The following is an 18,639-nucleotide window of genomic DNA, read 5'->3' on the forward strand; positions in this document are numbered from 1 at the left end:
TGTTGTAAGTTGAGGAATATATTTGTATTCGGATGTATTTGGAGGAGTTAAAATTCCAGGATTGGATAAATTCCAACATCATATTGAAAAAACTTGCTGATGGTTTGAACTTTATATATACGGAAGTCCTGTGAAATGGGTGAAGTGCTAGACAATTGAGGTGGTAAACACTCTTCCCATTTTTTTAAAAAAAGAAGGGAATTTAGTCCGCGTTCAGCAAATCAATTAAGGTACTCTTAAGTATCCCAAGGGAGTCTAATTAGCAAGTTAGCAAAGTATGGGATGGATGGAGTGATAATTAAGTAAATTTCCTTAAACATTCCATTCAAATAGTGCTAATTAATGTTTGTTCATCCAACTGTGAAGAAATATAAAGTGAGTACCGCATGGTTCAATCTTGGATTCTGTATTCTTCAACACTTTTATTAATTATTTAGATGAACGGTGGAGGGAACATTTATCTAATTCACATATGGCATAAAATTGGATGGGATAAAAAGGTAGACAAATTCGGTTCCTGGTTTACCTGTAATAACACTTCCCAATTTGCACTTTCCACCACCAGTCCTTGAATTGGGCATACTGTGTGGCATATGCTGCCAAATCTAAAGCCTTGAAAGGGAAGCAAATTTACAAAGGCCATCTTCAATTTTGGGAGAAAAAAACATATACACTGAATATTTAGCAGGTTGTAAAAAAACTATAAGACTAAATCAGAGAAATATGCTAGATTTTCCCCTTTCTTTGGCAAAAGAATCATTGATGGCATAATTTTAACCTATTCAAACCCGAAAGCTTTCTTGATAAAGGCATTTTAAAAATTGCTCAAACTGCTCTACCCCCTACATAATTTAATATTTTTCATTTTTAGTATTAATTCCTTAAATTGGATCATTCCAACCATTTAGTACATACATAATTAAATATCGAAAAAAATTACACAAATTTTGTGTAGTTAATTGCAAGTTCAGCATTTTGTGCAAAGGCATAAATACTTCCCTAATCCTTCATATGCTCCAATTTTTCATTATGGAACACATCACATCCATAATTCACTATAGCCTCCTCTATTTATATAAATAAGGCATGCCCTTAATGAAAAGCAAACTTACAACTGTTTAGATAAATGAGCTAATTTTTAATACAATAAATTATTTTGAGAAAAGCATCAAGAAACCTGAATGATATCAGGAATTAAAATCCTGGAGGGCAATTGGGGAAGAAGGGAGGGACTAACATTTAATTGCTTATGCGTTTTATATACTGCTAAGGCTGGGAGGTGACTTTTAATGACTTAACCAGCATTTGATCACATCAGGTATCAATATACTACCAGTATTCAATGTCATATTTGGATATTTTAGCAATTAGATTACTTCTAGACAATTAAGAATCAGAAAGTAAAGAATGAATGCTAGTTCCCAGTATTATTCCTATCAAAAATTATATAGAAATTAAAAGTCAGTAGTGCAGAATTAATTTTCAATAAAAAAAATAAACAAGGAGGGAGTTACCAGTAGCTTATATGCAGAGGATATGGACACACAAAGCTGAATTGTGCAGATAATCTAACCCTTATTTTCTGCATTTATGCTAAGGCCTTGTCTCACTGCAGATGAAAGCCACTTGTATTTCTTGGCAAATGTTAAGAAAAGAAAAATAAGACATCTTCAATAAAGCAATGAAGCCACACACTATCGACTCTTTCATAGGACAAAGATGTAATAATAATTTTAATTCTTCTCTGTGATCAACATATTAAGTCATTTAAATACTGATTAAAATTCAGATCAATTCCTTTGGGCAATGAAGTCTCTCACCATGTTTATAGGCAAAGACAGTTTGCCAGACTTAATTTACCCTTGAACCCAGTAAATCCGAAAGCTTTTCAAGATGCAAATGGTTTCGAATTTCCATTCTAGAACTCTGTTACACTACAATGAAGAGAGAGGGGATATTTACAGTATTGTATGTGATGTATCAACATCTTATTGTTGCCTAAATCTAATATCCAGTCTTCCACAAATCTACATTAGGAAGGAAAAACAAGAATGGTAGGCTGGCATTTCTTTAGAATAGTTTGTTTGCATAACGGAACTACTTAATTGCAAAATCTATTGGAAGAGTCCAAAGTATCCTATTTTGATACTTCAGAAAAATGTGGAAACTTCCAAGTTGAACATTACAACCTCCTCTCAGAGCCTTTTCATTCATACAGCTTCTGTCATCCTATCTTTTTTTTTGTAATATAGTTTATTCATACAATGCTCTCCTTAACACACACACACACATATGTATGTATGAATGTATGCATCTATGTATGTAAGTATATATATCTCCAGGGAGCTACATATTTATATATTTTTTCAGTTTAGAAATAATTATCATTTGGTGTTCCTGCTTTTATTTTAATACTTTAAAGAGATGGTTTTCCTTAAAAACCCTTTTAGACATCAATATATTTTTTGAAGGTGAAGATTAAGGACATATTATCATGGAAAAATCTATCCACGTTTGTTAAGAACTGACACTGATTTGATGGAAATCAATCAATCAATCAGTATTTCTTTAACAAGAAAAGGCAACTGTTTTTAGAAACCAGTTGATTTCAGAAACCAACTGTTGATTTCAACTGACCACTATATTTTTGGGGTGAAACCAGAATCATTTGAAAAACAAATTAAGTTTAAAATTATTTAATATGAAAAAAACTGAACTCAACCAAAAGCAATACATTGTATATTTTTCTGAAGGAAGAAAATGCAATAGCATTATCATAGATGAAAGCAATAAGGAATTTGTTTTGTTCAACTCTTACATATTTCTCACATTCAAAATAAAAACAGAAAGAACATTAACCTTTTTAAAAATAACTATACTTACATTCTTAACATCACTCTCATGATGAAAAATGTATTCAAACAAAGCCTGTGAAAAAAACAAATATAAAATATGTCATCAAATTGGTGGCAAATAAGATCTACTTACATTTAATTAGAAATAAGTATTTTATTAGCTCATTTAAAATTAAAAGCAGATTTAGTAAAAATATTGAATGTAATAAAGAATTCACATTTCAAAAAACTATGTAATTACAATTTATAGACCATGTGATTCCCAATGACTCAGGGCAGTTTACAATTAAAAGGAGAAAATACAAATACAAAAACCAAAATATAAGCACCCCAAAGGAAAATAAAGTATATACTCCCCAAAGCAAGCAACCAATTAGTCGACAGAGGCTGACACATCATTCTATTCCAAAGTCTCGGAGAAAGCTAGGGAAACTGTATATTTTTTATAATTTGCTGTTACTGTATTTATTACAGAAGAAAGGGGCGGATGTTCATTACTGAAAAACTGGATGCTCTGAAAATTATCTTGGAAGATCAACTTTTGCTTTGAACAATTCATCACACTGTAAAAACAATGTAGTCCTCAATGTACAATGGTTCGAATTAACGACAGCCTAAGAAAGGGTGTTTTACGCCCTGTAAAGCACATCCAGTTGTTGCCAAAGGTCACATCACCACCTTGCAATCACATGATTGCAATCTGGTACTTGGCGACCTGTTTGCACTTACAATAACTTGCCAAGTGCCCCATAATTATATGATTACCATTTACAATCTTCTCTGCCAGCTTCTCCAGAAAACCAATGGGGAAACAGGTAGGGAAGGGTGCAAGCTGCTGCCACCTGCCAAGAGAATACACTCTCATCTTAGGAGGTTGGCTGAAAAAAAAAAAACTCCCTGCAGGAGGATTTCGGCTCCATGCTTGATTTCATGGAACTGAAATCCTTCATGCCTGCTTTCATACAGCTGAAATCCTTTTGCTGGACGCTCTCTACTGAAGCATTCCAGTTTGAGCTGAAATCCTTCAGCAGGGAGCTCTTTCACCGAGCCTCTGGAGATGAAAGGGAATTGAAACTGAAGTAGCATTTTCAGCCCTGAATGGAAAGGTGGTAAAATAAGAAGTAGAGGGTGTCTCAGGGGTATAGGGGATGCCCTTAGAGGCCCGGTGCAGGCTGTCCTTCCACATTCAGGAGCTGTAAATACTGCTTGGATTTTGGCAGGGAGGATTTTCATTCCTGAGTGGAGAAGCAGCAAGGTAAGGTGAGAAGTACAGGGTGTCTCAGGGGTATAGGGAAGGCCAAGAGGTGTGGTGCAGGCTTCATGCGTCTTTTTACTTTCTGGGCTGAGAAATTGCACTACACTAAATTTGGGCATCTCTCTTGAAAAAAAATTAGTAAAAACACAAAAGCTATTAACACCTGTTTTAATTAACAGGAAAGACTTAAAATGAACAAATCAAGCATGGTACATTAAACAAGCACATACCTTTGCCAATTTTGGTTTTTGAGCATAATTATTTAAATTCAGTTTAGATATATTTATGAAAGGACCATCAGGATTAGTGAGCATGGAGGCCTGTGTTGGGAAAAAGCATCAAACTAAATGATACACCACATTTGAATTATAACTGGCAATACAGTATACAATTCTGAGAAATCAATATAGTGCCTATAAAAAAATATTACATGAGAATAAATTGTAACACTTGCACAACTCCCACTACTCCTAGAGTTGAGTCAACTAGACTCTTATCTGCTCCTCAGTAGCAACAGCGGCAATGGAGCTTAACAGGAAATTGGCTCTATAGTGCCCATCCAGGTCATATAACTCGGACAGCTCCCAGTAAACTGTAATCAATAGGAATCTCCCTTTCTGAAAAAAATATTTATTCACTTCACATTTTTCTTCTATTGTCAGCACCCGGGGCTGATAATGTCCTGCCAGAAATAATAAAAAAGAACGCCAGTTGGTGGGCTCCACTTTTAGCATCACTGTTTACATTTATAGATAAAAGAGGCCATATGCCTAGAGATTGGGGAGTAGCAATTATCATACCAATTTATAAAAAAGGCAATAGAAATGATCCAGGCAATTATAGACCCATTAGGCTTCTAAGCGTTATTAGTAAACTGTACGCCAAACACCTAAATTATAAACTTCAAGATTGGCTAATTTCAGGGGGGATAATCAAAGATGAACAAGCCAGTTTTAGAGAAGGAAGATCTACGGTGGATCATATCTTGGTACCCCACCATTTAGTACAAAAATACATATATATAAAAAAATCCTCTCCTTTTGTAGCCTTCCTTGATTTTAAGCAGGCCTTTGATTCAATATCCAGGATCACCCTCTGGGAGAAATTAAAATGCACCACTATTGATAAACTCCTCTTCCTCATACAAAAATTGTATGCCAATTCCACCTTGAAAGTGAGGTGCAATCCCCAAGGGAGTTTAACCGGCTCAGTGAGAGTACAAAAAGGGGTACGGCAGGGTTGCATCCTGTCCCCCTCCCTCTTTAACTTCTATATTAATCCCGATTGATCTCTTACAGATCCCTGATTTCCATCCTCCTAACCTAGCACAACGCATAGTGCCAATTCTCTTACATGCTGATGATGCCGCTATCATTTCACAAACCCCTGTAGGACTGAAGAGAGCAATTAGGGCAACACTCGGCTATTGCAGGCAAAACAAGCTGGTCCTTAACTTTGATAAATCAAAAAATTTAGTTTTTGCTAAAAGACCAAGCCAATACTCTTGGAAAATAGAAGGACTTAGTTTGGAACAGGTTAGAACATTTAGATACCTTGGGGTGATTTTCCACTCGCAAGGGACATGGAAGGCACACCTGGATCACACATTGCAAGTAGCCAATAGGTCCTCAAATGCAATTAAACATTTCTTTTATACAGGTGGAGGTCAGTTAGTACCTGCTGCTTTAAAACTTTTTGAGGCCAAAACATTGGCACAAATTCTATATGGGGCACAAACAGGAGTCCTTGCAAAGAAAGACTTGCTAGAAACCATACAAACCAAATTCCTGCGAGCCATCTTAGCTGTACGCAATGGAATTCCAAATGCCCAGTTAAGAATTGAGACAGGCATGCCTCAAATGCAGGTAAGAGCCTGGAAGATGATGATCATTCATTGGCTTAAAATGCATTTCTTTCCAGAGGGACTGTCCCCACTAGTGTTGACTGACAATTTCCCCTCCCCCTGGAAACAGGCAATTGATCACAAACTGGGCTCTTATGGGCTCTCACCGTTATTCTTAATGTCCCTAGGCTTCGATCAAGCAAAGCAAGTAGTAATTAATAGAATGAAGAACATGGAGTTCCAAGAAGAACTAAATAGGTTGCCTCTCCACAGTAGGAACAGAATCAAACAGGGTGCATGGGAATCGGCAAGATATCTAAATGACCTGATCTTCCCAAAACAAAGAATAGCTTTCTTCAGAGCCAGATTTAATATTCTTCCTTCAGCACTCCTCCAGGGCAGGTATAAGAGAACACCTAGAGCAGAACGGGTTTGTATATGTGGTAAAGGAGAAGTGGAAGATAATTCACATGTTCTATTACACTGCGAGCTATACAGAGCATGTAGGTCTGCACATATTCTCCCCTTATTAGAGAGATTGCCAGGGAGGGCAGACAATTTTTATCTAGGCTTTCTCCTCCAGGACACTAACCCGGTTACCACGTATGCAGTGGCAAAGTACTGTGCTGCTGCAATGTCCATAAGAAAAAAAATGGCTACCGAAGTATAGTTGTCATCTTGTACCAATTATCTGGACATATCTCTAACAATCTTTGGACCATTGTATTTACTCCTATACTTAACAGTGTTGCACCCAGGTAAACCAGGGAGTGACCCGAACAATCTGAGAACATGTATGTTATTTTCCACTTTTAATGTCAATACTTTTTAATTATATCTTAATGTCAGTACTTTTTAACATATTGTAAAAACTAATGTGTATTGCTGGTCTTTGACCGTAATAAAGATTTACTTACTCTATTGTTAGCATGTCTCAGCTACCCAATAACAAAGGTCATTGGGTGGAATGAAAAGTTATCACATAATAATGAGGACAATAAAATGGGAAGAATAAAGAGCACTGGAAAATATGGAACATATCATTTGTTATCTGTAACAGGCAGAGCAGGTACCAAACAGTAAAAAAAAGACTATACCGTATTTATCGGCGTATAACACGCACAGGCGTATAACACTGTGCGTTTTAGTCAGGTGTCCGGGGAGATGAGAGAATATTCAGCCAGTCTCTCCTCCTCTCGCCCACACCCCGCTGAGTAGCGCTCCGTGATCCTTTTCTGTGCATCTGGCGTTTAGATAGATAGCCGGATGTTTTAAACGCCAGGCACACAGAAAAGCAGCTGCTGTTGGGGCGAAGCGCTCCGCGATCCTTTTCTGTGCGCCTGGCGTTTAGATAGATAGCCAGATGTTTTAAACGCCAGGCGCATAGAAAAGCAGCTGCTGTTGGGGCGAAGCGCTCCGCAATCCATTTCTGTGCGCCTGGCGTTTAGATAGATAGCCGGATGTTTTAAACGCCAGGCGCACAGAAAAGCAGCTGCTTTTGGGGCGAAGCGCTCCGCGATCCTTTTCTGTGCGCCTGGCGTTTAGATATATCGGCGAATAACACGCATACATCATTTGCCCCCTATTTTTCGGGGGGGGAAGTGCGTGTTATACGCCGATAAATACGGTAATTTGCTTAAAAATTCAATACAAGGCAACCGTGAAAACATAATATTTATTTATTAATCAAAGGTGTGTGATATAAAGCATTGCTAAATCCAGTGAGACTTATAGGACTATAATACCACACTGTATTTTTTCCTCACTACTATGCATAAATGGATATTTGTGTATTTTGTGGAACATTTGATCTTTAAGCAATAATAAGCAAAGTCCATTAGTATTATATAGATACACATATTTTCAAAAGTCTGATCATGTAAACAAACTAAGATGCTATTAGTTTTAATCAGTTATTAATATAGCAGGGGGGGGGAAAGAGTATCGGGGAGGGGGAGACACCTAATAATCCTTCCTATGCTGTATACATATAGTTCCAATTTCCAAGAATACAAACGTAGGAGGATCCTTACTGTTCCAAGCCTGACATATCTCCCTGAAGCACTAGTCATTGGACGGGCAGTGTGAGCAGTTCTTGGCGTCTTTAAGGCTTGTTCAATGCTACCTGGTCTCCCAGCCTGTGTGCTAGGTCGGACAAAACCTGTCAGGGGTCGCCCTGTTTGTGTCACTGGCCTGCAATGATCCAAACATGGAAGAATATCATGATAAAATGCTAAACAGAAGCATTTATTGCTGTTTGCAAAATCAAAAAGAGTACAGATTGTCATATGGAACTATTAATATAGATATATATGCATTAAATCAATTTCCTATGCACAAAATGATTATATTTATCATTATTAAGTACACACTCATATAGGATTTACTCATTGCCCCATTAAATGTAACTTACATAATTCTTTTTTTTTTTTGAGGGAGATCATCTGTGTTATCTTTTACAATGTGATACCTCTTTTTGTATTCCTATTTCTGTTTACACTTTTACTGCTTGTAATGTATTCCCAAACTTATTTGGCTATAGAACATGTTGGGTTTTGAATATATTGACAAAATGCATACCCTACTAGTAGTTTCTTATCTCATTAAAGACTACAACAAAATTGTGGATTTGTCATTCATAATGAGACAGAAAAATATCCCAGCACTTTCTGTTCCACTATAAAGAACAAAAATCATTTTAAGTTTGCATCCTTTTAGAGCAAGAAATACACATTGAAGAAAAAAATTAATAAATAGATGGAAGCTCTCCTTCAGCTAATTGTCCATTTATAATACAAAAAAGCAACCAATGATGGTTTTTTCACAGAACTTTATTAAAAAGTTTCATAGCATATGGCATTTCATAGAATGTAATCTGGAAAAGTGATTTCAAACTAGATAGCACACTTGCAATTTGGGGTGGTCGTAAAATTAACAATGTATTTTATATATCTATTTAACAAAGCACAGCTGAATAATTTCTTGACCCAAAGTTCAGGCCATGACTACAACTTGATAAGACATTTCTGAATATATAGGAGCAACCACAAAGGAGCTATAAAGAACTGCTATGATTCCTATAAAATGTATTTACAGAGATTCTAATTTTTTAAATTTTAACTCCATTCTTTGGCAAAAAGACTTTTAAAGTAACTTAAAATATAAATAATTAGATAACTCCTGTCAGTTCTCAGGCTTATGATACACAAAATACAGGGCAAAATGGACAAGGCTGAACAGGGAGAAAGAAAGAAAAACACCAGGTTATCTTGACCAATTCAAATGAAAAGAATTTAATAGTAGCTGCCACCTGGATGACAATTACAAAAAGCTCAAATCAGCTAGTCTCAAAATGTAAGAAATAAAATACATCTATTTCTCTCTGTTATAATTCTATGTGATGATTATCACTTAAGGACAAGGAATAAAAATAACCAAATCAGTTAACCTCACTAAGAAACTGAGTACAGTACCTGATAGCCTTGCTAGGCCCAGCACCATGACCAGTTCCAGGCATTTTAAGTGAAGTACCAGGTCCTATCAAACAAACAAAACAAACAAAATCATGATGTTTATAAGTACTTTCCTATATATGTTTCTTTTGCCATTTATCTTTTGGTTCCCTCTCCCAGGTATTTTTAAATAAAATCCAAAGAGAGAAGATGCAAAGCACAGATGAATAGTGAAGTGCCACAAATAAAATCTAATGCTATTATTTGTTTGTTTAAAAATGCACTGCTTCATTTAATCACATCATCATAATAGGACTCAGAATCAGTCAAAACTGTAAAGGGAAGATAATTCCCTTATGCAGGCAAAATGCTACCTGTGAAGAGCTGGAATTACATTCATAATTAAAACTGAAGATTTTAATTAGTGCACTGGGGATTTTTCTTGAAAATCAATTTCTTAGCTTGTTGCTGTATTGATCAAATACAAAGTGTACATGAAGATTATTTACTCACTAAAGGCAACTGATATTTTATAGGCATATGAACATTTTAACACAAAATGCAAGCTTGAATTCTAAACTGCAAATTAATTGACATAAAAATATATTACTTCACTGTATTATGTATTATATCACTGAAGATAATTTTAAAGAAAAGAAAATACAAGATAATAGTTTAATATTGATAGCAGTCACTCATTGAATAGAACAGCCTTTAGAGAAAAAAAGAAATTAACCATTGAAAAGAAATGTTGGAAAATCCTAAGAGGGAATCATGAGTTGCTTCTTGTAATAGATTTTGGAGCAGATATAAATGCAACTTACGTGCAACTTGTGCAATTGCATTTTCATCCAGCATCATTTCAGCTATGCCTTCCTGATCCACTTCAATTTCATCCACATAAACCATTTCCGTCAATGCTCGCATTTTTAAACACCATGCAGCCTAAAATAAAGATGGAGAGGAAACAAAGCCCAGTAAACTGTCTACAAAATACATTCAATGTTTTAAAAATCAAATAGAACACAATAGGCCAGCAGTAGATTATTTGACACTTGTGAGAAAAGAAAAAAGAAAACGGGCTTTGGGATATTGAGATCTTGGCTGCATTATAGTCTTCAATGCAAATATTACATAGAAAACATTTCAGAACAACTAGAGAAATATGTGAGGAGGACCTCAAGAAGAATGCAGAGAATGCATTCACAAAGGCTCAGTCATTCCCAATATTACATTTGAAGAGAGAGTATCATGTACTCTACATCCTCCCTCACTTATAAGCAATAGAAAGTGTTCCATTTCAAATTAGGCAGAATCTGTAGGTGATACTACTATTTAACTACATATTGATAAGGAAATAAAAGGATTTGTGTAGCTGAGCAGATAGTAAATGATGCTGGGTACAAGACACAGGTAACACCAGGTGTAATTCTAGGTGTTGGTGGTTACCTTTAAAGCCCATCAGGACGAGGATACCTGAGAGATCACCTTTTTTCAAATCTCTACCCATCCAACCAAGCTGAGCAGAATGGACATGCAGCAGATCCCGTGAGCCAAAAATGTTGGCAGGTGGGAATCAGAAGGTAAGCTTTTTTCTGCAGTGCTCTTGCTCTACGGGACATTCTTCCTCCAGAGATCAGTATGGCACCAACTCTGTTAGCTTTTCGCAAGGCCCTAAAAACCTGGGTATACCTCCACTTATGACCACAATTGAGCTCAAAATTTATGTTGCTAAATTTGTTAAGTGAGTTTTGCCCCATTTTATGACTTTTCTCGCCACATTTGTTAAGTGAATCACTGCAGGTGTTAAATTAGTAACATGGTTGTTAAATGAATATGATTTCCCCATTGACTTTGCTTGTCAGAAGTTGAATAAATAAATGTATGCATTTTAGAACTCTATACAAATCAGTTTGACTTCATGTTGCATGCTGGGTTTCATGTGAATCACTCCTAGAAAGCTTTTTCTTAGCAGCCAGATTCCTGAAGCAATGAAGCCAACTAAGATCCCAAGTTGCCTCCCCTCCCCCCTTCTTTCCAGACATCTTCAGAAACAACACATCAATTTAGGAATAATATGCTGATCTTGTGCATTAATTCATCCTGATGGCAGGGTGGAGGTTAATCTGCTTTAAGCACAAATAACAAATTTAATAAAAGACTTAGTTGGAGAAGAGCATATATTACAGGCATGCTTTATTGTACTGATTCATTCACTTCTTAAAATACATTTTTTTGTATAAAAATAAACTTAAGATAAGCCTATATGGTATTTATTTTGTAATACATTCTAACTATATGAAGTCATTTAAATATGTCCAAAAGGTTGAGAGGATTTTAATAGATAGTCCCAATAAATATTAACATTAATGATAGCCAAAACCCCTGTTTCCATATAATGCTTTTTACAATTTTTATCCAACCTTTATTTTTATAAATAACTCAAGGCAGAGAACATGTCTAATACTAAAATGGTGAAATGGGAATCACAGAGAATCCTAGTGAATCTTACTTCTTTTTTAAACAAAAGTATACTTAATATAAATGAAAAATGAAGAGGCCTTCCTTTCTCTTGGCGAAGAGTCAGCTTGATGATACATGCCTGTTATTTCTCAGTCCTAAGCCATAATGTGATTTATTTATTATTATGTGCAAGCTTGGCCACTATTTTTTTGTTTAACCAAATGTTCTAATTTAGTTTTATATATAAACTCAGTCACTGAGTAAGTAACAATGACTGACAATGACTGATTTAGAAATTATATACATAGTTAGGGCTCATACATATTAATCCAGTTTTCCTAGAAAATGGTTTACTGAACAAAACACATTGTACAAAGTCATAAATCATAGTGAACAGACCACAAAAGCTGTATTTTTATAATGAAATGAAAATCAAACGTAATGAAAAATCAAACAAACAAACAAACCATGTGAGTTAAATTTTGGCAAAATATAAACTCAGATGTAATGCAGATTCAAATACCTATATTTTGAAAATAGTGTCATATGTGGGTATATGCATAATTTTTATTTATTGATTTATTTTGTCATGTTTATGCAATGTATATTGGAAGTGATGACCCTTTGAGAGCTGTAGGCAATGAAATTTCATTTTAATGTACGCCGATTAGTGTACATTCAAAATGACAATTAGGTTAAAAGTCTAAGTAAACAATTTTAAACATATTTATATTAAATCAATAAAATATAACAAACGAAGTGCTTAATCTCATATATTTTTCCAGAATTTATTAGAAAATGAATATATAAGTTGTATAAACTGCTATGTAACTTTTCTTAAAATACTAGTCTGTCTGGAGGAACAAAGAAGTATCAAATGAAACTTTCTATTTGCATGAAGTGCTCTGTAACCTATGGTGACCTCCACTCCAAATCTCTCACTGGCTTATATATTTAATTATTTAAAACATTTATATAGCTGTCCATCTTATAGCAAACTCTGGGGGACTCCAAATTAAAACAACATAAAAACCATATTAAAATTATAAAAATCAAACACATTAAAAAAAAAACTGGTGCCAAAGCCAAGTTTCCAATATACAGTGACCTATGTTGTCCCAGTGCTTGTTGGAAAAGCCAAATCTTCAGGACTTTATGGAAGGCTGGGAGGTAGAGACCTGCCAACACTTCAGGTGGAAGTGTTGCTCAGGACAGGGCAGCCATAGAAAAGGCTCACTTCCTAGTACCCAAATGATGGCAATATTTAAGAAAAGGGTCTAGAAACATGGCCACACTATCTGACCTAGCAGGATGGATAGACATCCTAAGGGAAAGGTCAAATATCCTTGGCCTTATGTGATATTTAATATTAACATGATATATATCTTAAATCGCTCCTGGAAAGAAATAGGAGCCAATACAGCTCACACATTAGAGGTGTTACATGGGCAAACCTATAGACACCCATAACTGCTGCCATGCTCTGAATAATTGAAGTTTCGGGGTACAATTCAAGGGCAGATTCATGCAAGAGAGCATTGCAGTAATCTAAAGAATTTTATCAGTTCTGATAAGGGAGTAAATTGCTGGGAAAATATATTTAACCATTTGTTAAATAGTAAAGCATTTAACTGTCTTTTATAAGAATGAAGATTCGTTCTCCAATCTTGTGGGTTGGTTTCCGAACATTTCGTTACCACATAAAGTTAAAGTAAAATCAGCAGTGAAATATTAAGATGAGCTAAGAAACTTTAAAATCAAAATCTGAAAATTAAAATATGTACATTTGCAAAGAAAACCATAAAATTATACAATTCAACATATGCTGTTCATCTATTTTTCTTTGAGTACTTCAGTACTATAAATCAGTACTGTTTCCTGGTCTTTAAATTGACATATGGAACATAAAGAACAATAATCAGATTAGGCAAGCGATCAGGATGATCAACCAAGATAGTAAGACAGAAATATGTTCCTTTTAGGTCATGCTATAGTTATAAACAAAGAAGCTACAATGAGTTTAATAAGGTTAATGAACGATTATTTCTGGCAGTAATAGCTGATTTAGACCCTTTCACAAAAATTAATTTTAAATAAAGTATGTTTACTTAAAAGGAAATCCTACTAAATTTCCTGAATCCTGTCCTCTAGTATCAGAAACGCATTTAATTGAAGTCACAATGCACACTTCATCATTATCATATTTAAGAATGGATTCATATAGTTGCTTCTCGGTGAGTTAGCATTCTTTCTGAATTACAGAAAGTAAAACAAAGAGGAAAACAACGCCTTAATTTTTTAAAAAACAACAACAGCAAAATGTTGACTAGGAAAGGGATAAGGGGGACAGTATTAATGTGAAATAAAGACTTTGGCAAAAGTGCTTTTGGTATTATTTGGAATAAAATAGATCAGCCCTGTGTTGATTGTCTGATATTAAAGGGAAAAAATGGAATTTACAAAATAAGATAAATGTAATAGGACTATGTTCATTAAAACTATGAAAAGACAAAATGGATTAAGGGTATAAAGAAAGAGAATGAAGAAAGAAATCCAAAAAGCCTGCCAGAGTATTAAATGCTGAAAAAATGAAAAGATTCTTAAATATCCACAACAGAGAAATGATTGGTAAAGGTGAGAGAATTTAGCAGAGATGGCAAAATCAATTAGAAAAAGATCAACAACTATATTTATCAGTGACTTGAAATCTCTTATAGACTTTTTGCTGAAAACAATATGTATGTATGTATGTATGTATGTATGTATGTATGTATGTATGTATGTATGTATGTATACTAAATACAAAAAAAACATACAAAAAAACAAAATTGTACTAGAAAGACAAAAAGGCAAGTCTACATTAAAACAGTACATTTAGAAAACCAGGATGCCCCTTTTTTAGCAATTTCCTAAAAAGATGATGAAACATAACTGCATTCTATGCATATAGAAATGGTGATATAACACAACGAGAGTCATAGATTTAACATTGCTTATCAAAAGTGCAGAATCTTATTGTGTACAGGACAGGAATAGACACTGAAAGTACACTAAGGCATGCTAAAGGCACAGCTTTTGTATATGTGAGGGCACTTTTGATTTAGATAGCTTGCTGGCCTAAAAAAGGAAGACAATTACTCTAAGAAGGAGAGCTTGATCTCACTTTCTTTCCAAATTCATAGTACATTGCTTGGTACTAGGCACCACCCATCCATAACCAATCATCAAAAATATATCTTGTGCTTATGTTTATATTTCAAAACTTAATGCTCTGAAGATCTTGTAAGATATGTTCCAATTCTGTAGTATGGATAAGTCACTTATATATCTAAAAGAATTATAGTGCTGAACCAGTTTCTGCAGCAAATAGCTTTTAGTATTTTCAGCAGAATACTTTTAAATAAGAGTTCTGAGGAACTGCCTCCCCCTTGTTACAACGGCCTTCCTCAATCTCAGAGAATACCATCAGCTAGAGATCTACATTGGTGAGATCCAGGAGAAGTACTTTCTCTGTTGTTGCACCCACCTTATGGAACATCCTTACTCCTGAAATTAGATTGGTCACATCCCTTTTAATTTTTTTGAAAGGCCATTAAGACCTGGTTATGCTGTTGGCCTTGGGGTCTTTTTAATATGGTTCTGCATTTCAGTTAAGCAAATATATGAGCTTCTTTAGGTGGAAAATGACAACTTAATCATAAACATGTTGTTACTTTGGCTTTATCATTTTTAATGTTTGCTATAGATGCCCAAGTAATTGAAGCTTTCATCCTAGATAACATTTTAGTTTTAATTACACCATGAGAGATAGTTACATATTTGCAGATTTTACACATCAAGTTCAGGTACAATGTGGTTGGTTTGGTTTTGACAGAGAGTAAGATAGTATAAAGCAACTGCAATTTGTATGTTTTTAAAAACATTGTTTTTATAAGACTACTATAGTTATTAAAACTAAGGTTCAATAAACCAGTTTAGCACCATTGCACAGAGGCCAAATAAGAGTTTTCTGTAATGTTCTGCTCCTTATCTATGATCATCTGAATTTCGGCAACTTAGATCTGACAGTCCTAATAAAGGCCTCTGGACTAAACAAACTTTTTGTGATAGGTGGGGCAAGACTTTGCATCTGCCTCACATGCTATCCTTATTTATTAGATTTTCATCCCACCTTTATTACTTTACAAATAACTCAAGGTGGCAAACATACTAGTACTACTTCCTCCCATTTTTTCCCTACAGCAACCTTGTGAGGTGAGTTGGGATGAGAGAGTGCCTGACCCAAAGCCACCCAGTTGGCTTTCATGCCTAACACAGGATTAGAACTCACAGGCTCCTGGTTTCTAGGCCAAGAAACTATGATATGTTTGTAACTTCAGACATGCAAGGTTCTGTTAATTTAGCCTCATAATAAAGTAAATTTAGCTCATCTAGTTGTATCCTGTCTGGTTTACCTGGGATGGCTGACATGAGTTTTGCAACTCTTAAGGTAAAAACTTCCAGCTGACACTTTTAAGAGTCTGATCAATTGGGGGGAGGGGGTGTCCCAATTTTTTTGTCTGACCATTAATTGATTGCAGCGCCCCCCCTCTCTTATCAGATAGGTTGCATTTATATCCCTTGTCCCCCAAAGTCACCCACACATTCTATTAATTAGTTAACCATCGGTTAATGATGGTATTTGGGACCAACATTCCTGTCACTGAGTCATAAAGCACATCACATGACCATGCTGCTTAGTGACAGCACATCTGGCATGTTAAACCCTGCATTAAGTGAGAACATCACGTGATCATCATTTGCAACCTTCTGCTGCTGTGTGATTCCTTGTAGGAAGCCAGAAAAGAAGGTGCAAATGGCAACCATGTGACCTCAGGATGTTGCAACAGCTGAAATTTTAAGCATTGGCATCAAGTACCACGGATTCAGTGTCATCACGTTTGAACGGTGGCTGAATGAGTGGTTGTTAAAGGAGAACCACCTGGATTTGAAACCATGTCAGCTATTCATTGGATTGTAACCGGTCTCAAAATTATCTAATAATAAGCTATAAATATATATTTTAATTAAATGAACTAGAAATTTTCTTCCATTATGAATTGGCATATTGGGAGGTAGGGATTCCAGTTATGAGCACTGCTGGAGTTAAAAAACCCTGGATTATTATTTTATTCCAGCTAATTCGCGGCACAGAATACGAAATGCAGGAAAGACATCGTCGCACGATTTTACAAAACGCTCGCGCCGAAGAGCAAAAAGATCTGCAGATATACAAAAAAGAGAGCAGTTACTAAATCAAGGCATTCACCCAAGGCCCAGTTTTACATTTTTTCCTGAACTCGGAAACATCACATCCAGGCGTCCAGCTCCTGTCCTGTCTCTCCTCATTACCTGATCGCCAGGCTCCTTTTCCAGCAACTGGGAACACACATCCGAACAGAGTTGGAATTTCCTCCGCCTGAAATAACTCAAGGCGTGGAGCAACGGGTCCATTTCCAGCCCCATAAGCGACGCAGGCGACTAATAACGCCACGCTAATACTCCCCCCCCCCCGCTTTTTCCCAACTCCTACTTAGGCCCCGCGTCTCATCTTCGTTTTGCCCAGCAACGCTAACAGGGGTCCTTGGAGAAGAAAAGGCGACTAAGCAACTGCCTAAAGGGCCAGAGACTGTGCTTCTCTCCTGTCTCGGAGAAGGGAAGGGGCCGGCAGGGAGAGTCAAACATTTCAGCGCCAGCAATCACTGCTGAAACCTTTCGGGGTTGCAGACTACGACTGATTTCTCTGCCTTCCTCTCGTTATGTGGCATGAAAAATGCTAAAGTAGCAGATTTTTATAGAGTGCAGAACCAAGAAATTTCACGTGTTGATGGTTTTTTGAACTTCATAATCACTGTAGAGGAAATAACTTGGAGAAATAGAGTTAATATAACACTACTTCTCAATAGCCGTTAATAATAGTCTTGGATTAGTCACAGAAGATAAACGCATTTCATTATTTTTACCCAAGTCAAACTTGATAAAACAATGTATTGCTTGGTGTATGATACGAGAATGTACTATGTGGTTAATTTGTGATTCCGTGTGTTATGCAAAATCCTGAACATTGAGTTAACTCTGGAAAATCTGGGGACAATTTTTCTCTGCTTAAGGCTCAGGATTGTTACTGTAATGGATAAAACGGGGGTGGGGAGGTGGGAGAGAACACCAAGCTGGCAGGAATAGGCAACGCTCCAGAAGATAGGCTTAAGATACAGAAGGATCTTGACAGACTTGAACATCGGACTCTATCTAACAAAAAATGAAATGGTGAAAAAACTACGGTTCTACATTTAGACAAGAAAAAGCAAATGCATAGGTATTTATTTTTTTTATTTTTATTTATTTGATTTGTTAGCCGCTCCCTCTCCACAAAGGGACTCCGGGCGGCGTACAATAAATAAAGGCACATATATATATTACACAGAGGAGGTAACAACCATTACAATACATAAAATAATAATAATGAGATTAGGAATTAAAATACCCCAGTTTAAAATTACAAATTTAAAAAGACTGTCAGGAGGAATTAAGATGGAACTATGGTTGAGCCAGGCCAGATAGTTGAAAAAGCTGGGTCTTGAGTTTTGAACGGAAGGAGCGGAGGTCGGTGGTAATCCTAATGTCGAGGGGGAGGTCATTCCAAAGGGCTGGGCCCATCACAGAGAAGGCCCTACTCCTGGGTGTCACCCTCTGGCATTGTTTAGTGGACGGCACCCGGAGAAGTCCCTCTCT

The 18,639-nt window shown here is 36.0% G+C and overlaps 1 protein-coding gene across 2 annotated transcripts in view; it reads right to left on the reverse strand.

Annotated features, from left to right (window-relative positions):
* Positions 1 to 17,431, reverse strand: part of TTC8 (tetratricopeptide repeat domain 8) — a 28,371-nt gene extending 10,940 nt beyond the window's left edge. Inside the window, exons 1-7 of one of the 2 annotated variants that reach the window (XM_081936402.1) lie at positions 17,260 to 17,431; positions 10,230 to 10,350; positions 9,427 to 9,490; positions 7,987 to 8,146; positions 4,341 to 4,430; positions 2,884 to 2,928; positions 527 to 612 (exon numbers count right to left, since the gene is read on the reverse strand). In XM_081936402.1, coding sequence (XP_081792528.1) covers positions 527 to 612; positions 2,884 to 2,928; positions 4,341 to 4,430; positions 7,987 to 8,146; positions 9,427 to 9,490; positions 10,230 to 10,350; positions 17,260 to 17,373 — 680 coding nt within the window. In that variant the 5' untranslated portion in view covers positions 17,374 to 17,431. Of the gene's footprint in view, positions 1 to 526; positions 613 to 2,883; positions 2,929 to 4,340; positions 4,431 to 7,986; positions 8,147 to 9,426; positions 9,491 to 10,229; positions 10,351 to 17,259 lie in introns of those variants that run through there. The other variant, XM_081936403.1, reaches the window with a different exon arrangement.
* Between the last annotated feature and the right edge of the window lie 1,208 nt (positions 17,432 to 18,639).

This window comes from Natrix helvetica, assembly GCF_964273705.1.
Source record: "Natrix helvetica genome assembly, chromosome: 1".
NCBI classification, from domain to species: Eukaryota; Metazoa; Chordata; class Lepidosauria; order Squamata; family Natricidae; genus Natrix; species Natrix helvetica.